The sequence below is a fragment of the Trachurus trachurus genome (assembly GCF_905171665.1).
Source record: "Trachurus trachurus genome assembly, chromosome: 14".
Lineage (NCBI taxonomy): Eukaryota > Metazoa > Chordata > Actinopteri > Carangiformes > Carangidae > Trachurus > Trachurus trachurus.
In genome coordinates, this window is record NC_139903.1 from 7,412,505 (window position 1) to 7,440,180 (window position 27,676).

The 27,676-nt window shown below is 40.7% G+C and overlaps 1 protein-coding gene across 2 annotated transcripts in view; it reads right to left on the minus strand.

Annotated features, from left to right (window-relative positions):
* septin8a (septin 8a) overlaps nt 1-27,676 on the minus strand; it is a 47,131-nt gene that overhangs the window by 6,559 nt on the left and 12,896 nt on the right. The window contains exons 4-10 of one of the 2 annotated variants that reach the window (XM_083986254.1): nt 25,372-25,558; nt 17,360-17,521; nt 14,925-15,021; nt 7,656-7,824; nt 7,365-7,497; nt 3,844-4,013; nt 1,088-2,317 (exon numbers count right to left, since the gene is read on the minus strand). In XM_083986254.1, coding sequence (XP_083842380.1) covers nt 2,314-2,317; nt 3,844-4,013; nt 7,365-7,497; nt 7,656-7,824; nt 14,925-15,021; nt 17,360-17,521; nt 25,372-25,558 — 922 coding nt within the window. In that variant the 3' untranslated portion in view covers nt 1,088-2,313. Of the gene's footprint in view, nt 1-1,087; nt 2,318-3,843; nt 4,014-7,364; nt 7,498-7,655; nt 7,825-14,924; nt 15,022-17,359; nt 17,522-25,371; nt 25,559-27,676 lie in introns of those variants that run through there. The other variant, XM_083986255.1, reaches the window with a different exon arrangement.

Here is a 27,676-nt window from a genome sequence, read left to right on the forward strand (position 1 = left end):
GATTGTTGGATGTGTTTGTATAGTAAAAGTATAAACCTAACATGATGAATGCGTTCTTACTGATGTATATAAAAACCTCACAAGGTTAATATGAGCTAAAGTGACTGGTTTGTTGGTTTGTTTGTGTTTTTTTGCATGCACTTGGATAATGAGGTATGTATATGTGCAAGTGTATGATTAAGAAACCCAGAAAAGAATCAATCTTAATCATCATATCGTATAATATTTGCTTAATCTCATTTCTCAACAGTTACTAATATAAGCGAGCAACATATTTTATTCCATTTGCTATACAAGCACTGAAATGTCTGTAACTGATAGTAAGGATATGCTCTGAAGGTTTTTATTCTCATGCATTATTGTTATCTTTTAACATTTTTCATTATTATCCTAGCTTTTCTTTTTTTAAATCTTTGAATAGTATCCCTGTCTTATAGTTGATTGTGTCTACAGTATCATTGCACGTGTCTGTTTTAGGTGAACTGCTGAAACAACGTTTATATTTTCTATTTGTGACATTTGTCTGAGAAAAGTGCAATATAAATCAACTTTAATTTAATTTTAACTTATTCATTTGCTCAATTTGTCTGTGTGGTACGATGGGAGGCGAGGGGGACAATAAAAGTTGAGCTAAACTTAACTAAACTTTTAAAAAATTGATCCAAAATCTCCACCTCTGTCCTCGTCCTTTATGTCGCTGCTGGAACTGTTTTCAGTCCAGAACAAGATGAAGATGTTGAGAAGCAGCCGTGTGGTTTTTACGTAAAACCAGCTGCAGTTTGTGTCAACACACACACACACACACACACACACAGCACTTATCTTTCCACACACTGTTAACCAACATTTCCTACCAACACTGACACAGACTCACACATTTACTTCCTTTGCACAAAGTCAATAAAAGAACAAACATCACTGAGCTCTGCAGCCAAACAGGAAACACAGCGTCTCAGACTGACAACCTGTGTGTGTGTGTGTGTTTTTTCACCTTTAATCTCCCTCCCAGTTGAAAACCCGTCGATCCAAAATCGTGATGAGAGAAACACATGAACAGGCGACAGGAAGTTGGGGGGCGGGGCGTTTTATTTCCATCGACAGACAGTAAATACAGCTGCTCTCGTCTCTGAGCGTAAACTCTTCTACAGCTGAGGCTTGTGTGTGTGTGTGTGTGTGTGTGTAGATACTGGCTTCATGTGTGTCTCTATGTGTGTGTGTCCACTGTAACATGACTCACATCAAGGCGATCACATATGGTTTTACAATAAAGTTACATCACTTGTACATCGTCATATGTGCTTCTCTTACAATAATAATAATAATATTGTCATAATCCAAAAAAAAATTAGTACATTTTTGCATATTAGGCTGCGAAAGCTCCAGAAAATATTCACATATATTTACTGAGTTAATACGAAACAGCACCAGAGTATTGCATAAGTTTTTTTTTATTATTATTATTATAACGAGTTAAATCTAAAGTTTAGGTCGTCAGAACCCGTGTATACGCAGGAATATATATACAGTATACAGGAACTCAGTTTTATTGCTTTACATAATGATGCTATTTATTTAAATGTATTATTTATTTTAATGTGGGCTCATTCAATATAAAGGGATTTAATCTAATGTGAAATGTTTTTTAATCTAAAGTCTCAAGAGTTACAAAAAGCTGAACAGACTCACACCTGCACGACATTTCAAACTGTTCAATATAGATTTTAAAAAATAATAATAATAACTTTTATTGATTTTTATAGAAGTGGCATTGAAAAGGAAACCAAACACACTTTAGTTTTATTTTTTTAAACACATATTGAACAGTTATGAAGGATGTTGAGCCGGCGTGTTACACTGTAAAGTACCAAAAAAAAGGTCCAAGAGCTGAAGAGAAACAACCTGTCATTTCATTTCTGTGAGTATCTGATGGTAAAACACGAAAAAAAAAACTGAAAATCTTGAACACAACATAGAAAAACAAAACAAAAAACAAAAAAATGCATATATATATATATATATATAAAAAAAAGTGTCCAAAACAAAACACAGAAATGAAAGATCCTGAATAAATGAGACGGTAAAGTGAACAACGTGTCTCCTCATCATCATCTTCATCGTGATCGTCATCATCATCATCATCATCATCATCCTCAGTGTCTTTGGTCCATGTGCACAACGTCAAGATGGAATGTCAAAAATAAAATAACAAGACAAACAAAAAAACAAAAAATAATAAACAGGTGTTGTCGTTGCTATGGTGATGGAGGACAAATCCATGGTCGTGTGTGTGGGAGGGTTTACAGTGCCCATAAATTAACTGAAAAACAACGACAAAAAACAATAAATAACAATAAATGAATGAATAAATAAATCGAATGAATGAATCAACATGAAGGAAAAAATTAAAATTAAATGAAGTTAAAGAGAAAAAGTGGGTGAGGCAGTGAAGCACGGACAGAGTGAGGTGTGAGATGTGTTTAAAGCGTTCTCCTGGCTCCTGAACATCTGTATTTTTATTATATTTGTAAATAAACAAGTTTTTTTCTCCTTTGAAACTTAACAAACCTACAAAACTGCGAACGTGTGGAACGTGTCCTGCACAAAATGGAAGATCAGACTCCAACAACGACCACGAGCCGCCACAAGGTGGAGCCACTCGTCCACAGAGACTCAGAGCTGCTTCAAAATACACTTTAAAAAGAAAAAGCTGCTGAATCATCAAGGTGACATATTTTAGTCTCTTATTCCTATTTCATCAGGTTTGAGTCTGAGATTTTCTGAAAACGCTTCTTCGGTGGTGAGTTCAAGGGACGTCAAACATCTGAGATCTAAGCGATTGGCTGCAAATACACAGGCAGCAATCATGTAATGCACTTAATGGGGGAAATATAATATATTAGCGATTATAAACATCTCATTTTCAAACCAGGCTGCAGCCAGCGATATGTTCGTGTTGGAAAAACCTGATTATCCTGCACAACACAAACGGTGAAAACACTTCTTTATTCATTTATGAGGGCAGAGTGATGAGGAAACACAAACTGCACTTGTCTAAAATAAAACAGTTTCCTGTTGGATCAGGATAAACAGCTTTGGCCATATAAAACCTGAAGACTGAAGGTTCCCTGAACGCACCAAACTACCCTCTCTGTCCGCGTCATGTCAGTCTGTACTGTACAATAAAAAACAGAGGAAGTTAATGTGACAGGATGTTAACGTGTCACTGAATAATGAATCTGTCACTCAAGTCCTGTCAATCAAACGTCTGCTTTTAGAGTTTAGGAGCTGAAATGTGAAACGTTTCACCTGCACGGTACGACTCATAAACTCACAGTCTTGCACCATCAGTTCAACAAACCAAAGTCAAATCCTCATCGTCTATTTTAGAGGCCGAGCTGCCATTGTCTTTAGTTTTACTGGCGTCTCGCTTCACGTCCTGAATAATGAGAGTGAGTTGAAGGGAAAGAGTGAAAGGACAGGAAATGTTCAGCTTGGGCAGGACAAAAAAAAAAAAAAAAAAAGGGAGGAAGTTTCCTTAACACATGCCAGGCCTTTAAAATAGCTGAAACGCTTGTGTGTTGGAGATGAGTCGACAACAGCACATTCAATTCAAGGCTCATTAATGCGACACAGGACGCAGAGGAATAAAAAACCTCCAGTTAAAAGACGTGTAACAGGAGCTGAAGAGTAAAAAGAAGTAAAAGAAAAGAAGGGAGACGGATAAAGGAAATGACCACAAGGCACAACACATTAAGAGTAAAGCATTAAGGGTTGATTAGGGGAAAAGGAAACGGCAGCTTTTTCCTGTTGTGGAAAAGAAAGAAAACAAGAGCAAGGACTTACTTTTTCTTGTCCTTGTCTTTCTTCAGGGGCTGAGATAAGGAGAGCGTCTCGGCCGCCACCTTCTTCCTGTTGAAGGTGTTCATCTCCTCCTCCAGGTCTCTCCGCTTCTCCTCCACCTTCTTCTTCTCGTCCTGGTGCATCCGCTTCAGCTGCTCGAACTTATCGTGCAGCTGAGAGGGAAGAGAGAAGAAGAGATATTTGTCTTAATTAATAACGGTCAATGTGTCTGGATTTTTTTATTTCCAGCTGAGATTCAAACAAGAAACTGAAAGTCTGATGTGTTTCTATTACTTTATGCAACTTATTAACATCAGCTGGTAAAACGCAATTCAATGTATAATTTGTTAAATTTTTTTTTAAAAAAGACACTTACACAACAGTTAAAACGACAATTCCAGGCAAATTCAACCTGTTACCTCTAGTTTCCTAATATTTTAGGTCTAAAAGAATTAATCTGAAGGTTTCTTTTTAATTGCTCCTGTTATACAGTAGCTTTTACAGTCCCTTGGCATCCAAAAAGGAACAGGCTGGAGCTCGACCGGTGCACAATCTTTTATTATTTTACCACGCACTGTGAAACTAAAACACACATGAAAAGTTTATATTACAAAATTGCACATTTGTTAAAATATACTGTACAGTTTACAGCTTAATATAAACTCCTCCTAATCATCATTCACATTCATATAAGCAGGGATGCAAACGGGTCAGGACCAAAAAAGAGAGGAATTGTCGGGGGGGGGGGGGGGCTCACCATTAACAATATCACAGAAAAGTCTATTTCCAGTAGTTCAACCCCAACCAAGTATTGAGTGCATATAGATGGACAGTTTTCAGAAGGCCAACATTTCTATATTAAAAATGCTTTAAAAAAATAAAAACCATTGCAATATTTCAATTTTGGAGATACTGATTTTTAGGTCTTCACTGAATGTTAGTCATAATTATTACTATTAAAATAAACTGAAGAAATAAAGACATGGGATTTAACATCCCATTCAGTGTGTAATGGACATATAGGCCTATATAATGTGTTAGTTTCACTTTAATTGAACACATTCTACATCGCGGAGGCGACGTCTCTCCTTCACCTCTGAAACGGGGCAGAGCTCCGTGGGAGACACCTGCCTGACACAGCAACGGACATGCACGGGGGGGAAAACGGCGGCGCCGTCGCACCGAATGCACGCGGATACGCGCCGCTTTGGGTAACGAGCGCGCACGTCGCGTCTACATTGGAGGTGAATAGGAAGGCTCTGGGACTGATTGACTGTGGACCACCACCAGTCTGATCAGGTCCATCACAGCACAGCAGCTGCAGCTCTGCCCCGCTGTCACATGACGCATATCAGCGCAATCTGTTTACATTAAACCGACATCAGGAGAATAATGAGAATTATGATTAAAAAAAATATATATTTGTTTCGAATTTTGGCCCCTGGATCATGATTTTTTTGGGCGCATTCTTGGTAAAAAAAAAAAAAAAAATCCTCTAAAAAAAATACAGTTGGGATGCATAATGTGTCTCATAACAGTATACTGTGCGTCGTTACCATGGTTGGTGAGAGCAGAAATGTTGTTGTAGGCCTGTGCATATTCTCATTTGTCCAGGTCATAGTATTTCAAAGGAGGTTAAATCGAAAGCAACTGGACTTATACTGAGTCTCCACACCAGATAGTTGGACCAGTCCCAGCCTGGTCAGATGCTACATGAACTGATGAAGCCTCTTGGATGAGAGGTGAAACGTCTTCCTAGACTTTTTTTTCAAAGGAGGTTAAATCGAAAGCAACTGGACTTAGTTATAATAAGTAAATAACTAAGTCCAGTTGCTTTCGATTTAACCTCCTTTGAAAAAAAAAATAAAATAAATTGTTGTAGTGAAAATAGGCGGGCTCGTGAATTTTTTTTTGAAACGAGTGAAAACGAGCGCTAATTCGCTTATCTCGCGTATCTCGCGTTTGGTTGCGCGTAAAAGCTCGCGCGAAAAAAAAGCGTTCCTCGTGTTTGATGAAATAGACGAAGACGCGAGGGTCCCGTCGCCATAAAAGAATCGGGTGTATTGCGTCGCAAAAAAAAAAAGTCGCGTCTACCGCGTCTCGCGCCTAATCGCGTCTTTGCGTCACGGCCTTTTACACCGCGGACGTAACGAATAAACGGTGACGGTGTGAACCAACAACATAGAACAGGACCAGACGTGGCGTTGTTTCCTCTTTTCACCGACAGCTCCACTCTCCCTTACTTACACTAACTACTGTTATTGTTGAGGCCAGAGGATTGTGGGATTTGTAGTTTTTGACCAATCGCAGGTTGTGCTCTTTCTTTTTTGTGATTTTCCTGGTTCACACATGTTTTTTTTTTTTTAGGGGCAAATGCGAGCGAAATGCTCGCCCATGGTGGGCATACGAAAATTTAAGAGCTGTCTTATTTAAGTCTTGAACACAATAATTCAACAAATTTAAGACATTTTAAGGCCTAAAAGTGTGTAATGGACATATAGGCCTATATAATGTGCTATAACCAGAGACAACCATGAATGAGTTCGCCTCAGTTTCACGTGATTGTCACTGTCAGCCTGTTAGAAAAACATTTTACTGACCCCAGCTGAGACCCCCCCCCCCCCCCTCCCAAAAACAAAAACTCTTCGGATCTGAACGATTCACACAAGTCACCTAATTGGTCATGAAAAAAGCGAGTTTCGCTTTTCGGCGCGCTGTTTGCATCCCTGTATAAGATAAGATAAGATAAGATCCGTCCGCTCCCATAATACGCTGCTGTGCATTGATAGCTGCTATGCACGTTGGCGGGGTATTCTCATTTGCCCCGGAAATAGAAAAAGGTTCATCTGTATCGTCACAATCCACTTTTCGAAGTGAAGTATGATGGTATTTAAACTATGAGTATGTTGGTCATGATGCTATTGTTTGTGTGGAGCACGACTGTAATTGAGGTTTTGTTCACTGCCAGAAAGACACGCGAGTTGGAGCGGACACATGTGGAATGAAGAGAAGCGAGGTAGGCGTTAAATGTTTGACTCGTTTTGGTGGCTGCAATATTACGATGAACATGTGGTTGTGTGTTGAAAGTGAACTGTCGGGTAATAACATGACTGTGAATGATGATTAGGAGGAGTTTATATTAAGCTGTAAACTGTCAGTATATTTTAACAAATGTGCAATGTGTTTGTAATACAAACATTTCATATGTGTTTTAGTTTCACGGTGTGTGGCAAAATAATTAAAAGATTGTGCACCAGTCGAGCTCCAGCCTATTCCTTTTTGGATGTCAGGTGACCGCAACAGCAACTGTATAACAGAAGCAATTAAAAAGAAAATCTTCAGATTCATTCTTTTAGACCTAAAATATTATGAAACTAACAAACTATAGCCTTTACCTGGGTCTTTACTCTGGTTGTGATTTGTGTAATGAGGTCACATCAGTAAAATCTGACTGAACTTTCTACCCAGGGTGCAACAGAAGCTGCAGAGTTGATTTTTATTAACAAATCAAACACACTACTGACCTCTCTCTCCTTTTCTTTCAGCTCTGCTTCCGTCTCTTTCACTTTGTTCACAAACATTTGTCGCATCTCCTCCTCTTTACGCTGCAGGTCGCCCAGGAACTCTTTCCTCTTGGCCTCGTACGTCTCCTGGAGACTGAGAGACGAGACGAAACGAGACACAAGGAGGACAAGAATAGATCAGGTATTGTCTGTAAACAATGGAAACTCTCCTCGCTGCTGTTGACACGGGAGAATCGGAGCGGTTTCACATCATGCGTGTGTGTGTGTGTGTGTGTGTGTGTGTGTATCTACCTGAACGGCTGGCTGTCGGGGTCTGTATCTTTGAAGCCCATCTCCTCCAGTTTGCAGCGTCGGTACAACTCGTAGTGACGAGCGTGAGTCTGCTCCCTCAGATCCTCCATGTTGACTCTGATCAGCATCTCTCTGAGTTTCACAAAGTCACAGTGGCTCTCGTTCTCAACTGAAAGAAAGAAGAAAAAAACCCAAACAGATCATAATCAGGACAGCAGTTATCATCATTTCAGTTATTTCCGATACATAACAGGCCCTGACGTATTCAGCTCTGCACTTGAATCGTGTTAATGAGTCGGTGTCGCAGCAGCTCCCGACTTCTCCAAGAGTCTGTGTCGTCTCCACTTTTAAAACTTATTTTAAACTTCCCATCTGTCGACATTTCCTCCCTCCCCATCTCAAGTATCATAAAGCAGGAAAGATTCTGCAGGAGAGATCTGCACAAAATAATCACATAAAACATCTTTTAAATTCAAATAAATCGTTCGTCTTTTCCTCCTGGAGCCTCGACTCCTGTTTCATGTCCAAATTAATTCATGGTGGATGAAGAGCAGCAAGTATTTCCTGCCTGAGAAACTGACAGCAGTGTGTGTGTGTGTGGGAAGGGGGTTGTGTGTGTGTTATGTTCGCCCTGGGTGTCATTTCCATCCCAATGAAGCCTCTTCACTCACAGGTCACCTCATTTAACTCCAGCGCAACAGTTCTGGAAATAGGAACGTACACGTTTTTTGGGTTCAAGCAGAACAGACAGTCAGTGGAGTGGGAAGAAGAAGAAGAACAAGAAGTGAAGTGGGTCTGAGTGACTGTGGACTGAACCCATCTGTACTGTGACTCAGTCTGTGGTCGTAGAGAGAGGAGGGTGAGAATATGTAAATATATATATATATATATAGACAGCGAACAGTCAGCTACATGGTATCTGTCTGTAGCGGACGGCTCACCACACGAAATACAATTTACAACCCGAGTATGATCTGAAAAACCAGCCAGGAAAATAACACCTAGAGTTATTTATTTACTGCAATAGAAACCTATAAATATATAAATAAACAACCTCAGAAACACATGGATTAACCTCAGATGCTCATTGCAGGAGGACAGAAGTCACCTCTGTGCTGCAGAAGTGACTGTGTTTGCTCTGGTGTTGTTAATGTAAAACACAACATCTGCTGTCGCACTGATGCAACATTTACAGTTTACAGTCAACAGCTCACAACAGATACGGTCACACTGTATATTACTGCATCTGGTGGGCAGACTTTATAAAAAAGACATATATATATGGTTAGGGTTATGTATTTTTATTTAAGTCTGGGCTGCATCTAATTCTAAGATTATATATATTTTTTCTATTCTGTTATGAGTTGCTGTATGTCTGTTTCATTTATGTCCTTATTTTTCAAGTTTAGTTTGGTGTGTTGTTTCTTTATTGATGCATGTTTCATCTGGTTTCCCTGGTTCAGTTGTTAAATATTTTTTGGAATAATTTATTTTAACTTTTTTATACAAAAAATAGAAGAAGAAAAAACCTACATACAAAATAGGTATACAGCATCTGACCTTGTTAAATGAAGTAACTGAAGTAATACAAAGAAAGACAGCGGCTATATGAGGATATATACAATAACCAAAGTCGTCCAGTGCTTTCTGTCTCATGATACCGTCAGAGGTATGAATAAAAAAACTAACCAAAACAGTTGTTAAATATTTGAGCATGTATGCATCTATATTTATATATATTTATGCATGTATATGTGTATTAGATTGAGTACATTAACTTTTACAGATAACCTGGTTCTCTTCTGCAGACTCTCAAATCAGCTCCATCTCCTGTTGCAAATATGATTTTTTCCATCTGGATGTAATTTATCAGTCAGTTTGTGTGGATATTATTATTCAATTTCCTCCACTTCAATCATCACTGACGTTTAAATGAAAGCTGCACTTCTGCAAACTACTTAAAAAACCTTGGAGCAGGTGGTGGTGGTGGTGGTGCAGCTCATCAAACCCTGACTCGACACATGAGCCAATTTATACTAGACACACACACCAACACACAAAGAGTCAGACATGTGATATCAACGGAAAAAACAGCAAAACAGAGAAGTAAATCTGATCAACCTGTTAGCAAAACTGAGAAAATTAGATAAAAGACTTATTTCCCTGTTGTCTCAGATCTGATGTGTGTCGTCGTGGCCGAGGACACGTGAAGAAGCGAAGCCACGTGGCCCTGACACGAATGCCATGACGACAACCCCCGGGGTGGCAGAGGGGATGGGGATGGGGATGGGGAGGGGGGAGTATATGTTGTGTTTAAATATCACCACCACACAAGCTGCTGTGAGCTCAGAGGATGTAAAGACGAGAGACGCTGATGCTAAAAAAAAAAGCCCAATTAGTGCAGCACTTAACTGCAGATGGGAAACGCTGCAGTGGACGAGACTGGAGGAGAAAAATATACAACACAGGACGACGAGATCTCAGCCGAGGAAACAAAACTCTCCCTCATTAGACTAAGACGAGTCACCCTCCTCTACTTTAACACTTTTAGACGGCTTTTAGACGGAGGGAAACATATATACACAAAGTATTCGGGGCAAGAGAGGAGGGAGGGAGGGGGGTGGATGCAGCAGCTGTATGAATAATACTCACTGTTATTTTTTGTTTTTTTAAACTCAAATTTGCTGGTTAACCGCACATCATTAGTGGTGGGGATACGAGTTAAAAACAGAAACGAGCTGAGGCAGCGTCCAGGCGGCAACTTAAAAACTGCTTCTTCTTCATTTGGCAGCTAATAGCCTCAGTGCTCAGCGCCCCCCCCCACCGACCCCCCACTGAGGCCTGAACCAGGGCCAATGACTGACTGACTGGCTGCAGCACCGAGCCCTGCAGGCCTCTGTAGAGTCACACACACACATGAGAGCATGAGAACAGGAGCACAGAGGCATGATGGGTAATAAATCTACAGCTATAAATTACAAATGTATATAGATATAGATATATATAGTATATATGAAAACAGACAAATGAGGAAAATGAAATGAAAGAAAACACAGTGGTCACTCAGTGGACACATCATCAGCCTCTGTGGTTTCGAAACAGTAAAAACTGAAACTAAAAGCTGCAGGTTAAAGCTTCTACAGTCAATAGTTTGAGTCAGAGAGTTTTTATTATTAGTATTTTTTTAATAATGAATAATTTCTTCCCAACAGGATTTCACTTCTTGTGTCTTTAAGTGGTTTTATGAGTGGTGGGTTTTGGTGTTAAAGGGGAACTATGCAAGTCTGGTCGCTTTTCCACCGTTTTGCTCCTGGCCATGTGCATTTGTTTTTAACGTGGATTACGTTATTCATCACATATACGATGCAACAATGTGTATATTTGTGTAGTTTTATCAGTCATAAACAAGAGATTACGGGTTACGGGGCGCGTTACGTTTGTTTGGCGGTGCCGCAGAGACGAGAGCTGGGACACCGGGTCGGAGGCTCCAATCTTACAAGGTTGGTTTTCAGCCAAGAGACGCTAGGTAGGTGGAACAAGTTACAAGTCATTGATTTAACCAGCACAATTACTCCAAAGCTGCTTAATAAAGGTAAAAATGTAGCATAGTTCCTCTTTAAGATGGAGTCAAAACATCAGAGCTGTTATTTAATATCCATCCTCACTTTCACTTGTGCATAAAACTATTGAGAGCATGTCTCAAGTCTCCTACAGGTGCTGTGGAAATGTACTGTTTCCAGCCTCCCCCGACTGTACTAACAATTATTTTATATACTGTATGCATGAGCCATGTTATGACATGCATCAATAAATGTGTTGATATCTGCCTGTGTACTCTTCATGCATGTCCAGTTTGTGCGCACAAAGACCTCAGTGATAAAACGATACATTTAAAAACAAAAGTGCAATGGAAACAGATGCTGCAAAAAAAGAAAACAGCCTGAGAATCTGATGCAAAACATGTGATGAAGAACATTCATGTTCACACACAAAAACACCCACAACAATGTGTGTGTCTAATGTGTGTGTGTGTGTGTGTGTGTGTGTGTGCACAAAGACAAACACACAGTAGCTCACAGACAAGAAAAACAAGGTCTGCAATATGTCACAGATGTCTGTGGTGCAGAGATAACAGAGCGTCAAGATCCTGAGGGAAGATAAATAAACACACACACACACACACACACACACACACACACTTACAGGCCTCCTAAATTAGTCTTTTTGTCACTACACAGTCCCTCCTCTGTCCTCCTTCAAATCGATGGAACAAATTTCCCATGGCTCCTCCAGAGGTTACCACAATGCATCTATAAGAACATCTGGCATCTCCAAACTGTTTCCACGGACACAGGACAGGCCGTCCTTTCAGTCCTCCCAGTGTCTTACACACACACACACACACACACACACACACACACACTGGGACGTCTGTCCTCCGCTGCCCCCCCGCCCCGTCACACAGCATGAATAGTTGAGCCATCAGTTTACAAGTGAGTGAGTTGAGTGGTTTTCTTGTGCGACGTCCCGTCAGGACAGATGTTTGTCTTCAGGCGGACATGGACGAGTGTAACGAGATGATCGGCTGCAGACAATAACTAATTCAAAAGAACAAAAACCTTATTTTTTCCCTCATTAGATGTTATGAAATTAGGTTAAGATCTTACACACGACCATGAATAATCATCTTTATGGCGCAATACGGGCTGGCACAACCGCCAACTGCCTTTTTTTTTTTACATAAACGTGGTGCAATATGGGACTTGCTGCAATATTACATGCCTTTTTTTTTCCTGAAGTCATGTTTTAATATATTTATGTGTGAGTGCCTATGTGAATGTTTTATTCTCACAATGACAACAAATATCTCAACCTATAGCTCACAAACTCTACATTTCTGATGAATTTAAAGCTCAATCTTTATGTTTTTTTTTGGACGAATTGAAATATCAAAAGTTGGTTTTCACTCCCAAGTTCACTGGGAGGGGAAATGTAAATCTTGAAAATGTAAATAAATCCCAGAGAGATGAGCGGACAGCGGTGGAGCAGAGATAACTCTGTGCTGCTGCCTGGACTGGACGGTAGTTTCATGGTGATTGATGGGAGTCCAGAGGAACCCGTCCGTCCGTCCCCCAGGAGACGCAGAGCGAGGGCTTTATAAATAACCATGGAGCGTCCTCTGAGGGTTTGGGGAATGACAGCGGTGGTGGAGAGAGGAGAGAGGAAAGGAAGAGGGAGTGAGGAGGAGACAAAAGGAACGAGTGAAGAGAGAGAAAGAGAGAGAGAGAGAGAGGAGGAGGAAAGAGAAAGAGAGAAAACTTCCCGTCTGTGCAGAGATCTGCTCGGTCTGTCGTTATCAAATTAAACCGTTTTACTCTCATCGACAAGATCCCAGGATCTCTGACAGTGACACACCACAGGCATCCGTCTCCAGGGGCAACGCACACCCGCTGACATGTATGACGGTCGAGCGACGTATGGTTAAAGAAGGCAGAGAGAGAGACGACACTAAACACACACTGGCACTTTCCTAAAAAACAGTCTCTACCCACTCGCACTCACAGCTGTGCTCCGGTTTTAAATAAAGAGAGGCACAGTGGGACGCACTCACTCACCACATCTGTCGCCATGGTTACTGATGGAAGGCTTGTTCGTTCAGGGGACAACATCCCATCAACAACCAGCATGTGGCGTAAAACAAGACGCTTCATGGCTTCTTTTTTTTTTTTTTTTTAGATTGATCTGCCAAATGAAAAGTTCCCACTGATTTATCTCCTTATTTCACTTGATCAAATGTAATGTATTTTCATTTATATGATATTATTTCTAGATGTTTTGTTGATATTCTGTCTCTTTCTGTTAAAATAAACTTACCATAATATATATCGGTATAAATATACATGACAGAGAAATGCAGGAAATCGTTGCATTTAAGAAGAATAGAGGCAGCAAAGTTGTTGTTTTTCTCGACTTGACAAATTCATCAGTTGTTGCAGCTGTTTTCCCGATCAGAATCCAAATTTAACAGGGATCTAATAAGATATTGATACACTAAGGAATACCATATCAATTTTTTTCAATAGCAAACGGTGGTGACGGTGGGTTTGTGTTTAACCCTTCAACAGACGGTCGTTCCTTTGATCAGATTGTATGAAAACTACAAAACAATCTTGGATGTTGCTGGAAACGTTGTATTAAATCAATAACATAATTGACATAAATAACATAAATAACATAAAATTATAAAGTTAATTTCTTGATTTTTATCTGATATTTCCTTTAGCATTTTCAAGTTTTTATTACTGATTAAAGTTGGAGTAGATAGAGAAACTATAAATGCAGGTCCAGTTTATCTGAGTGTTTTTATATTACGACAGTTCAGACCTCCAGGAGCTGGAAAAAAGCCTGAACCATGAACTTCCTTAAAAACTGAGCCGCTCCCAGACACAACGTCCTGATGTGTTGTAATACCTGTAACCTAGCAACCAACCAACAAACTGACCAGTAGTGTCTGACTTTTACACAGGACAACATGACAAGTATTAATAATAACAAATATGTCGATTGTGCTTTTGCTGCCTGAGGTTAAAGCATCAAACATTTTCTCCTCCCGAGGAAACTTGACACGACTGATTGAAAACGACTGTTGAAGGTCGTTTTTCTGTTGCGCCGGCGTTGGCGTTGGCGACGTTGTGCGACTAAAACTGGACGGATCAGCAGAACAGGAGCCGGCGGTGACTCACAGGAAGTGAAGTGAGTAATAATCAAGTGTCACTTCATAAAATCGAAACTTGGAATCATCTCTTTGTGTGCCATCTCAAAACTTTTCCATAGTTCAGATCACAGGTCTGTAACTAACTAACAACGATGATTTGCATCATTTAGGTCGATTTTGGGGCAAAAAATTAAAATATTTTGCACCGAGAAGCTAAAACTAGTGACTTTATGCTGTATTTGTGCGAAAGAAAAAAGAGTCTCTTCATATTTGTTGCAGTTTATCAAATAATTGCTGCAAGATAAATGTTAATGAACCAATCAGAGTGCAGCATTCAATAAAGCTGTGTAATAAAAAAACAATAACACACTTGTGCTTGTACATTCACGCCTTCAACCACACATCACATGGACACATGAAGTTAAACATCAGCTGAAACATTTCATCTGTTCATTCACTGTTGCGTTTGCTTGAGAAACACAAACACCAACATCCACCGACACACACACACACAGACACACACTCTGATGAAGTTGCTTGTCTACGGTTCTCACCTTGCACCACGCCCCAGGGGTACTGTCTGGCCCGCACTGTTTTGTTCCCCACTTTGACCTCTTCCACGCTGCCGACCACAGCGAACGGCAGATGGGCCTGGACAGGAAGAAGAATTCAGAGCGTTAAAAACGGGTCGAGAGGAGGTCACAGGAGAAACTGGAGGAACGACCGGGAACAGATTCCTGACTCCCTCGCTCCGTCCTCTGGGATACACTCTCTGTCTCTCTCTTTAACGTTTTTTTTTTCTTTAACAGCACAGCAAGTTGAATTTCACTCGATACCAACAACCGTAAAACAAAAAAGACAGTTGTATACGTCCTCCTCTCAGGACTAGTTTCAGGTTACATGCTGTTGATCCAAAATCTAATTTAATAGGAACCGACCGAACAGCAAGAAAGACTTGATTAAGTATGAGAAAATGGAAATATGGACAGATTGCAAGACAGTAACTCAAATGTGTTAGTTAATACTTCTTTTTGTATTTACATGATGTATAAACTTTGGTTTTACATAAATAAAAACTGTGAAGTGACAAAAAAATATGCAAGTCCGGTCGCTTTTTTCTCTATGGAGTTCCCCCTTCAGTTACAGTGCATATTTTCATTCTCCATTCTCCCTGTAACAAGTTATTTACTCTGAAGCTGTTTAATGGGCTCTGTGCACAGCTGCACTACTTCCTGAACTTAATGCTGCTCCTTTGTTTCCTGCCTTACATTATTGGACAAACCGATTAATCCAGGTGTGTCGGAGTAGTCACAATGGTCAGACACACCTGGATTAAATCAGTTTGTCCAATAATGTAAGACAGGAAACAAAGAAGTAACATTCAGGAAGTAGTGGAGCTGTGCATCGAGTCCATTAAGGTACAAATCTTGCACAGTTCCTCCTTAAACATTTTTTGTCATAATCGCTGGTCGAATTATTGATTAATGGCCAAAAAAAGTGACCACCTATGTCGAATCAGTTTGTCCTCAAGTCGAGACTCAAGTCGACATTTTGTGTAAAATCTATAGTGATTTCCCTTTGAGCAGACGTCACGTTCACAAGGTCAAAATCATGCTCGATGTGACGTCACTGTGGCTTTTATCTTTAAACCACCAAAATCTAATCAGCTCGTCCTCGAGTTCTTGTGAAGGTGTGAAGAAACTCCCTCAAAGAGTCAAAGAGATGGCATGTCCACAATAATAATGTGATAGATGATGGACTGAAATCAACATTGTAAAATATCAATGAAATGTTTAAATAGAAAATAAAGCTCTCGTGTCACTGTGGCAGACGTCCTCCTCTCTCTCTTAATCGTTCACAACCAGACGAAGCCACAGCCAGGCGCCGTCACCATGTTTAACAGAGGAGCTGCAGCAGCGGAGACGTGTTTAAAAGTTCAACATGTGGCTCAGTCGGGGAGTGTGAGGCCTAGTTTGTTGAAGTGATTAAACACACACACACACATTTTCTTCCTGCTACTACGGCTCGTTAGGATCGACAGGGAGGCATCATGGGGAAAACATCCCCTGGAGCAACCTCAAAAATTAGGTGGCGAGTTGAAACCAGCTTTGGTTTGGTTGCAGCGCAGAGGAAGGAGCTGCTGAGTGAGTGTGGGCGCTGATGTAACCGACTGTGAATAAAAACATGAGGACACTGTACGAGCACAGAGAGAGAGAGAGAGAGAGAGGAGACGAACACAGTCTCATTTATCCACTAGAGAATTCACTGTTTGAGCATTTCTACGTGTGTGGGTGTGTGTTTGGGCACCGAGCGATTGCACATCTTTCCCATTTATACAGTTGGAGCTAGAAAGAAGAAGAAGGAAAAAAAAAGGCTAAATATTCTCTGTAGCTCGTCTATTTGTGCTGCCAAAGTACAAAAGTTTGCAGCTTTAATAGCCACACTCACTCAGATCCTTGAGTATCTCTAAGTAACTGCTTTATTTTTGACAACGGAAAAAGTACGGACAGAGTCAGACGGCGTGCCGCTGCCGCCGCTGCCATGAATTTCATAAATTAATTTTACTGTGGAAAGACGGGGGAACAACTGAAAGCTGTTAAACTGAGCTGGTGCTCGTGCAGTTTTGTGTTAAACTAAGTGTAGCATGTGTGTGTATGTGTGTTTGTGTGTGTGTGTGTGTGTGTGTGTGTGTGTGTGTGTGTGTGTGGACGGTCACAGGTTTGTGGGATTTCAAAGTGTCGGGATAAGAGAGACGTTACTTTCCTGCACATGTGTTAAACTCCAATAAAACAGTGTCAACAACACACACAGACACATAGACACACACACTCCTGTTGCCAGATGTGCAGCACATGTGGAGCGGAGCGGAGCTGAGCTACAGACGTGACGGTGTAAGATCAACAACATCTAATCCGTTTGTTACTTATCACCTACACAGATTAATTAATTACAGACTTAGCGAGGGCATGAGGATTGTGTCGAGACTTACGTTCATGGAGGCGTTGATCTCGCTGACCGCTTCGTCGTCTGTCGGGAACTGATATATCTGGACGCCGTTGCTCACCAGCTCGCTCATTATCTTTATTTTGAACTTGTGGAGCTCGCTCTTGGAGATTGTGTCGGCTTTGGCAATGATGGGAATGATGTTGACCTGAGGGGAGAGAGAGAGAGACAGAGAGAGAGATGGAGGTTATTTTTGTGGACGACTCTCCCTTAAAAAAATAAATAAACAAGAATTCCTGCATAGAAATCTGCTTCTGTATTTATAGTTCAACCTGCGACTTCATTGACACCTGTCAAGCTGAAAACAAAAGAGAAAAGATGCAGAAGGAAACAAATGTTTTCACTGATTCACATTAAAGTCATTAACTTCAATTTGTCACCAGTGCATAAACAAACACTGCAAACAAAAGAGAAGAAGCTAAATTAAACATACTAATTAAATACATAAAAGTACATTTCTAATGACAAAGCAGCAGCAGCAGCACAACTGTACCCGACAGACACACAAAACAAACAGCGGTTATGAAAACACATTAGACTCGGATCAGCAGCAGATGTGCAGAAAATAAACACACAGTTTGTCTTGCATTCCTCCGTACGGCTGAAGGAAGGAAGGAAGGAAGGAAGGAAAGGAGTAAGGAAGGAAGGAAGGATTTCTGCAGATTCACTTCATCACCAACACAGCTTGTTAGGAGCCAAATTACAGACTCATCATACTTTATTGGATCGTTAGTTTGCAGCCATCGTGTCGTAACCCTCGCGTTGCAAAGCGACTTTTATTAATTTGCTTTAATTCCAGCTCTGGCTCATCGTGTGGCCGCTGAAGCAGAGTCAGGGAAGAAGAGGAGGAGGAGGAGGAGGAGGAGGAGGAGGAGGCAGGGTGGGGTCACTGATATTTGTTCATTTCCCACAACCGGGTTTTCCCAGCTGACCGGAGCACAGAGAGTTATTCCCAAATAGTTTCTTAGTGTTTGTTCTGAGCCGCTGAGTCGTCCAGATGGAGAGCTGCTGCGACCGCATCAAAGCAGTCACATGTAAGATAATCACACACACACAAAGACTTATCGTCAGACTATTCCTCACTTTTCCTAAATCTTTGGAGGCTTTAATGGGATGTAAACACAAAAAGTACAATACTGACAGTGAATCGGTTAGATATGGATTACAACTGGAGCCCCAGCGACGACTGCATTACCCAATGCTTTGGCAACTCAGCGCCATTAAAGCTCTGCCAAATCAGCTATTTATAGTTCCTGTCTGCAGGATATACGGCTATAACTGCATTCGTTTGATGGTGATGAAAATGTAAACATGTGACGAGTTCCCTCTGTGATTTCTAAGTGAATTTATGGAAAGACAAAAGCACCCTTGTTGAAGCAAATCTAAAAATGTGCATCATCACGTGTGACGTGTCTGTGTTCATATTTGATTCCTAGAAGTGATTATTAAAGGGATAGTTCAACATTTTGGCAAATTGGCCCATTGCCATAGCAGTAGGTTCATTACCTTGAATTGTCCCTCATCAAACTCATCAAATACACAATCCAACAACTCCAAAATGCTCTGGTGGACAAGTTGTGACCTGCACAGTCACCACGCTATGAGATAATAACAGAATGTTACGAGACAGAGTTGTTTTCGAGGTAAATGCAGAGACTGCTTGCTGAAAAACTGCCCCTGATGGGAACGCACATCAGTTTTGCATGAATTTACCTCTAAAACAACTCTGTCTGGTAACGTTCTGTTATTATCTCATAGTGTGGTGAATGTGCAGGTCACAACTTGTCCACCAGAGCGTTTTGGAGTTGTTGGATTGTGAATTTGATGAGTTTGATGAGGGAAACCAAGAAATCCCATTAGCCCCCGTAGCATAGCTCTGAGCAGCTCACGGCTCTGCTCCACCGTTCTAAAAATAGCTTGCATCGACGAACCTTCTCCTAAAACTATAGGGATTATGGCAATGGGCCAATTTGCCAAAATGTTGAACTATCCCTTTAATGTTGACATAAATTATGGCCGTTGTGTACGATTAGCTCAAACAGAGAGCAGAGTGTGATTAAACCTCTGGTCTTCTGACACTTAACGACAATATTTCACAACATTACAGTGAAAAAAAAACGTGTGCACATTTGTCTGAGGAGAAATTATGAGACATTCCAAGGTTAGCAGGAAATATCGGCCCTTGTTTGTCAAGTGACCTACACTAACTGCAGCTCTTACATCTAAATATTAGATAATTGACAAATAATGGATTTCCTCCTTTTCAAGAAAATCCATTTAAAACAAAAGGACACCTCCTTCAGACTCTTATCTCTCTTCCTGCCTTCGTTCACCAACACACACACACAAACCAAACCAAACCACCAACCACGCCAGGCTCCTCGTCTCGACCGTCCTCTGACAGGAGGAGCGGCTGATTCACAAGAAAAACACCATTGTCTAAAAAGGCCCTGACAACAAGATCTACAGTCTGAGGGAAAAGCTGTTTCTGGTCGGCTTCCTGTGACGGGGCAACCTGGCAGACAAGAGCAGCTCTGTTCGTTTATCTTTGGTTTCCAGACCAAAGCCAATATTCACACGTAGGAATGCTCCCATTGACTTGAACGTAGCTCAGCGGCAAAAAATGTGGCATGTGGTGAAAAGTTTCACTGAAGCATAAGTTTTACTGAGCTGAAAATATGTGTGAAAATAATAATAATCATCGATCCTCATCTGAAATAAAAGACTTTGCTGAGCAGGTTTAAGATTTTAAGAGACATTAAAAACAATGAATCAGCTACTTTCTTTCGCCACCTGTAGCCATCTAAATAATAATAATAATAAAATAATAAAATACAAAAGTGAATACATTTTTAGTCACTTTCACTATACTGTAACACTTTATAATAAGTACACACTATTAAGCATTAGTTAAAGGGATAGTTCAACATTTTGGCAAATTGGCCCATTGCCATAATCGCTATAGTCATAGCAGTAGGTTCATTACCTTTAATTGTAGGTGTAAGCTATTTTCAGTACGGCGGAGCGCAGCAGCTGGCTGCTCAGAGCTACGCTACGGAGGCTAATGGAATTTCTTGGTTTCCCTCATTAAACTCATCAAATTCAACATCCCAAAACTCCACAGCGCTTTTGTAGACAAGTTGTGACCTGCACAACCACCACGCTATGAGATAATGACGGAACGATACGAAACGGAGCCGTTTTCGAGGTAAATACAGGGTAAATACGGAGACTGCTTGCTGAAAAACTGTCCCTGAACGCAACGCGCATCAGCGGTTTTGTATGAATTTACCTCGAAAACGGCTCCGTTTCGTATCGTTCCGTCATTATCTCATAGCGTGGTGGTTGTGCAGCTCACAACTTGTCTACAAAAGCGCTGTGGAGTTTTGGGATTTTGTATTTGATGAGTTTGATGAGGGAAACCAAGAAATTCCCTTAGCCTCCATAGCGTAGCTCTGAGCAGCCTGCTGCTGCGCTCCGCTGTACTAAAAATAGCTTAGCTAAATAACTATTTATTAATGCTTAACTAATGCTTCATAGTGTGTACTTATTGTAAAGTGTTATCCTTATATGGACGTTTTCTCTTTTAGTATGCTATCTATCTATCTATCTATCTATCTATCTATCTATCTATCTATCTATCTATCTATCTATCTATCTATCTATTACATTGTGTAAAGATTTACACAGCAAAAATTGAAAAAGGATGCTGCTGCTGACATCACTGTTATTTTTGCACTATTCTGGAGCTGTGCAACTGGAGAACAAAAAACAAAACAAAGAAAACAGAACAAAACGTCTGTGAATAACTAAAAAGGTTCCTCACGTCACAGCGCAGCTTCAGGAGAAAGGGAGTTTGGCTCGGAGGGCGATTTAACCGTTGTAAGCTGCTTTGCTTTCACTCAAACTGGGCGAAGAAGACGAAGAATGCAGGGAGGTAAAGCTGTTTAAACTATAGCAAACATATTTGTGGTTCATGTGAAGACGGGGGGGGATAAAAATAATACATTCAGCTCAGGTAAAGTAACGCACGGTGGCTCGGCTGATCAAAGCAAAGGAAACAGAGAGTTGGCGGCTGTGTGTCCTGGTGGTTTGGATCGAATCAGGAGACAGTTGGCAAACGCAGCGAGGGAGGAGGCAGGTTTTTGATCGCCGTGTTGGCCGGTAAACACAGAACAGAGGCTCAGCAAGGAGAGAACGAGTCCTTGGTTGGTTTGGATCTTTTTTGGAGCGCGTTCTTTGACATTTTCCGGGTTTTCTCACGGGAATAATTAAGGAAAGTAGAGATAAACAGATGATATGTAAAGATCCAGGCCGGTTTCTATTGGGGCTGCCACATATAAATAGATTTATGGACGTGATTGGATCAAGAAAACTGAATAAACTCTTAGTTTTGGCCAGAAAATGTATATTATTTGATTGGATCAGTGACAAATTTCCCATTTTAACTAGTTTTTCCTATGGAAAGACTAAGTGCCAAGTTAAATGGAAATGACGACACTGGCTTTGATGGTCCAAGACTGAATTGACCGATGCTAACAAATGTTTTAACATGTGCAAGGACACATATTACTTCATTTGCCGATATGTTGTTGCTTTCTTTTTTTCCCCTTTTCGTTTTTTTGTATTGTTTTTTTCTTTTCTTATCATTGTCTACTCCATTTAATTTTAATTATTAGTTTTTTTCCCCACTAGCTCAGAACACTACTTATTGATGTATGGTTATATGCATTGTTCTAATGTAAGTTAAAATCTAAGTAAAAAGGGTAGTAGAAGAGTTTTAGTGCAGGGTTTAATCTGGATAAACGTTTAAAATCAATTAAACAGCATTTATATGAAGAAATGTTTCTCTAAGATTTATAAATCCTGGTGAAGATCCACTGTGTAAAACAAATCATCAATAATCTTTCCTCAGTTCCTTATAAACACATCGACTGTCCCTTCGTTCTGCAGAGATGTGCGGTGCAGCCGTGCGTTGACAGTTGGTCGAGGTAAAAGCAGCAGGTTGCGGTGACGAGCCGACCATCTGCTTTGTTCTAGATTTATTATTATCGCTGCATCAATGGGCACAAACAGGAATAAAAAAATAAAAAGCAGCCACAGTCGTTCCTGCAGCAGCGTCATCTGTGTGGCCACACGGTGAAACGCTGTGGAGAGGGAGCTGTAAATCAGTCTGATGAAACAAAACTTCACCTTTTGTTATAGTTTTATGACCGGAGATAAATAAGATGGATGTAAAACGAGCGCATGAACAAAAAGAAAACAAAAAAAAGGGGGCGGTTGTCGTTTGTCCTCTGACATGAAGCTTCCTCACTTTAAGAGCTCGTAGATGTCAAAGCGTCGCAGGTTGAAATGTGGGATGTTTGCACATGATCGGCAAAAATATTTCACACCTTCCCAACACAGAAGAGTCAATAACGTCCTCCTGAGTTACAGCCTCTCTCTCATAACTAAACAAAGATCTTCTCTTTCTCTTCGCTGTTCACCCTTTTTAAATGTTTTGGGATCTCTCCTCCTGAAACTTCACTTCAACACATTAAATTTAGTGGTTAAAGCAGAAGTGAGTGATATATTTGTGTTAATATAAGTCTTAAATAGTTATATCTTCCGACAGCAATCACTTACATAGAGTGTTTGGACCGAAACACGGGTCTCTCAGTCCCTCTGCTCTGCTCTGAGCCGAAGAGAAAACATTTATCGTATCCTACAGTTTTTATCCAATGGGGAGAGAGAACGGCATGCAGGGCTGTGTGTGCAGCCAAGGAACGCCATGAATGTGGTGACGTAGCGACGAGGACTGTTATGGTGCGTTCAAGGAAACTCGTATTTTTCCGACCGTGAAGTGGTACCAGTTCGATCTGGTACGAGTTCACCGGTCGGAAGTTACGAGTGGCCGTTATAGTGACTTTCACCGGTAAAACAGGTCGGAAAAACACGAGTGGGTTGCCTGGAACGCTACAAAGTCGTAAGTTGTGACTTGAAGCTGTAATTTACGATTTCAAAAGCCTGCCTGGAACGCAGCATTAGCGAAAACGACCGGATCACTCACTTCTGCTTTAATGTGTTATAAAGAAGAGAAAACTTTTATATCAGTATGTTAAAGGAGCGATATCTAAGACTGTGGCCAAAACTGTCAAATTCAAAATACTGCAGCGCGTTGTTTCTCCTGTGCAGATCCACGATTGTATTGTGTTGTACAGTTTTTGTCTTATGTATGTATTATGATTGCATTACTTTCTTTGTTTTTTCTTTCTAAAAAAAAAAAAAAAGAAGGGGTACCTGCCCCGTGCTTTTAAATACTGTACTTATACTTGTGTTTTCTTTAACCTGCTTGTTTCTATTTCAGTATAGGGGGACTGTCAATGGAAATTAGCTTGTTAGCTAGAATTGAGTACATTTACATTTTATTTTAAAATGCTTATCAATGTACATTGTCCCTCTTCATCAAATAAAAGAAATTGAAATTGGTTTTGTTTCTGCTTTTGTCAAGAAGACAAGATGTTTTTGAGAGTCTTTTAATGTTAGTAACGTCAGGCATACAGTAATCTATGATGCTTGTTGTAGCTGCAGCTCTGTGGGAACTGGCAACCTGAAACGCTACTGACTTTGTGATTGGGAGAAAGAGCCATGAAGCTCCTTTAAATGTGAAGAAAGTCATTGTTTAGAAAAAGGAAACTACTATTTTGCAAGTTTTCGTGATGCGTGACGGAAAACACACACAAACAGGCAGAAAATGTGGTCTCTTGCCAACAGTGGGTGGTGTTGACAGTCGTTTACCCCGAGCTCCAGACATCATCTTTGCAACACAAGAGGTTTCAGAGTAAAAAAAAAAAAAAAAGAACGCCCCTCTGAGCAGCTCTACTTCCTCTGGACCGGACGTGACAGTGTGATTCGCTATCGTACGGTGATAAGACCGTCTGGACAGAGCAGGACTCGCCTCAGTGGAAGAGGCAGAAACAGCTGTTAACTGCTGGCGGCGTTTTGGGTAAAGTAAAGGAATAAAGTTTGATGCTGGACTAGTATTGATTTAGTTGTTAATCCTCATAAACCTCTGTTCACTGCAATAAAGACATCAAGTAGTGACAGCCGCAGTGGAGCTACAGCTACATAAATCAAACCTTACACATGTTCACATCCTTCCCTTTTCCTCATCTATCTCTTCTTTTTAAAGCTCCGATTGTTGTCGTGATGGGATTTTTTTTTCCCCCACCACTTCTCTCGTCTAATTGATGCCAAACCACTGATTGTGATTGTGTCTCCAGTCCACAGCGAGCTGCATTGATATCGGATGACGGATGTGCAGCAAAACACGGAGCGACTGACCAATAATCTGTGCAGTAATACTCACACAGGAGCAATGAAAAAAAGAAAAACACAATACAAACAACCCACAAATCAATGAGGCTCTGAATGTGACTATTGACTGGTACATAAAGCTGTGTGTGTGTGTCCTACAAACACGTCAAACTGGAGCACAATCAGTAACATGAGCTGAGTGGAAGTGTATTTCATGGATGATACTGTGGGTCTGTTCACACTGGGGCTGTTTAAAGGGAAGGGATAGTTCAACATTTTGGCAAATTGGCCCATTGCCATAATCCCTATAGTCATAGCAGTAGGTTTGTTACCGTTAATTGTCGGTGCAAATACACTCTGCATTTATAATAACAGAACTGAGTTGTTTTTGAAGCAAATGCAGAGACTGCTTGCTGAAAAACTGCCCCTGAAGGCAACGCGCATCAGCGGTTTTACATGAATTTACCTCAAAAACAACTCTGTCTCGTAACGTTCTGTTATTATCTCATAGCGTGGTGAATGTGCAGGTCACAACTTGTCCACCAGAGCGTTTTGGAGTTGTTGGATTGTGTATTTGATGAGTTTGAATCCCATTAGCCTCGGCAGCGTAGCTCTGAGCAGCTCGCGGTTATTCACAGACTGTTGCTCTGTGTGTGTGTGTGTGTGTGTGTGTGTGTGTGTTGATTGTTTGGTTGTGCGCACCTTGCTGTCCAGTTTCTTCATGGTGACGAGGTCCAGAGACTTGAGGGAGTGTCCTGTCGGTGCGATGAAATAAAGGCAGATGTGGATCCTGGTGTCGTGGTAGTTGAACAGCGAGCGTTTGATCTTCAGCTCTTCCTGCAGGTAGTTTTCAAATTGAGTGTCGATGTAGTCGACGATGGGCTTGTAGCTGCGCAAAACAACCAGAGAAAAGAAACTGCTGAGGATTTATGTGCACTGATAAAAACAAAACAAAACATTTGTCCTCTCATTTGTGCATTAATAATCAATATAAGAGGAAATATGGACTCATCAGTGAGGAAATGAACCGAGACAGTTTATGTTTTCTGTGACTGTGTGACCTGATTCTGTGCCAAAGATCTCAGTTCAGAGCTGTACGACTCAGTGCTGCATGAAAGTTTGCGAGTTCTGTTTTAAACAAATTACAGCGGCTGCAAAACATCCTGCACTTTCTTGCTCTCTCTCTTTCTCACACACAGAGCTGCACATGGTCGCTGCAGCCAACAACATCAACGCCGAATCGGTGAAAATTAAGAAAAAAAGAGCTGTATGAAAACAATTGTGTGGGGATTTGCCTTTTTGTGCACTTTGCATGTGGAGTCAGATGCTTTATGTTTTTTGGCAGTCAGCATGGCTGGATGTGACCTGCACTGCTGCTGCTGCAGGATATTAACTCTGACATGCACCAGAAAGAAAAAAGACAATAACTGTTTTTCCAGATAATACTAGTGAAATTGTTTCAATTAGATCCCAGCATACAAAACATAGATCAAAACAATGAAAATTATCACGACTTTTAACAGATCGTCACGTGTTGGTGTTTAATTCAGAATATTTTATATAGTTTATCACTTTGGTTTGAACTGTAAAACACTTATTTTTCTCTTCTGACATTAATTACCATGTTGAAATGTCAAGAAATATTAAAATGGTCTTTAATGCTGGTTCATGTTTTATGGGTCACGAGGCCTCATTCGTACCGAGTTTGTTTGCAGCTTTAAGTCATTTATAGTTCAGAGATGAGAACAAGACGACTGGACGTCGGCCACATGAACTGAATCATCGCCTCAAATCTCTTTAAAGTCTCTTTCAAGTGAACTGCCTTTGTGGTTTATTAGTCCCACAGTCATCACAGTTTAGCTCTATAATTTCATTGCGATAATCTGTGTTTGAATCGTTCCAATAAACGTTATTTGTTATTCACAGCTCAGCCTTTAAAAAACTATGTTGCTGTAGTTTCCCCTCCTCAGACAAAATGTGTTTGTTGCGTGTGTTGTGTTGTTGCGACACTTGGCTGCTACAACGCACCACCGCCAACCTCCACCTCATTGGTTCCAGCTGCTGTCACCTCTGCTTTTTTAACATTTCCTCCACACATTCACACTGGCAAAACATTTTTTAAGTATCGAACAACAACATCGAACATCTGAACGTGCTCCTGAATTCACATCGGGGAAACCAAAGTCATAAAAAAAAAACCCACACATTTGATAACCAGCTGTTTCTTTGTGAGCTCTGTGGAAATTTAAGAGTTTATTGTTGTGTTAAACTATATCAGATCATATACACTTGATAAATTACCTACATTTCCCTGCACTTTATTATTATTATTATGATTATAATTATTCTCTCTCCTCAGCCAGACGCCTGTTTACACTCATCTATTCTCTCCCTTCACGTCTATCTTCAATCCTCTCTGTGGTATGTGTGACTCCTGACCTTTCTTTGCAGCTTTCTCACTGACTGTGCATTTACAGTCGGCTGCAGGAGTCCGTCCTTCAGCGTGTTGGTTTATTCAGCCAACACACAGAGGGAGGGAGAGAGAGAGAAAGAGGGAGAGAGACAGAGAGAGAGAGAGCTGCTATCAAAGGGCGTGAGAGTGCTGCTCTGCTCTGCTCCACAGCTGAACGTTTTTAAAGAAAATAAATAAATAAATCATCCGTTTCCTCTCTACGATCCCACTTTGTCCCGTTTCCATCAGAAATCTGGACTCGTATCAGTTTGTGTCTGTTTCTCTCATTTGTTTCCGAGGCAACGTGGACCTAATTTGGGCAAAAAACGACGGCGTTGTCATCTTGCAGCTAGACAGTAGGGGTTTGGACGAGAGTCAACAGGAAAACCTGTTGTTCCTCCGGTCGAGAGCTCGATGGAAAACACACATATATTTCATGCATGTGCTCCGAGGATCATATGAAAGGAATTTGCCTTTTTTGGAGCATTTGATTTGAGTTGATGTATCAAAAACAGCCCTGAGAAAATAAACGGTTCTGTTGGGAGGATTTTACTG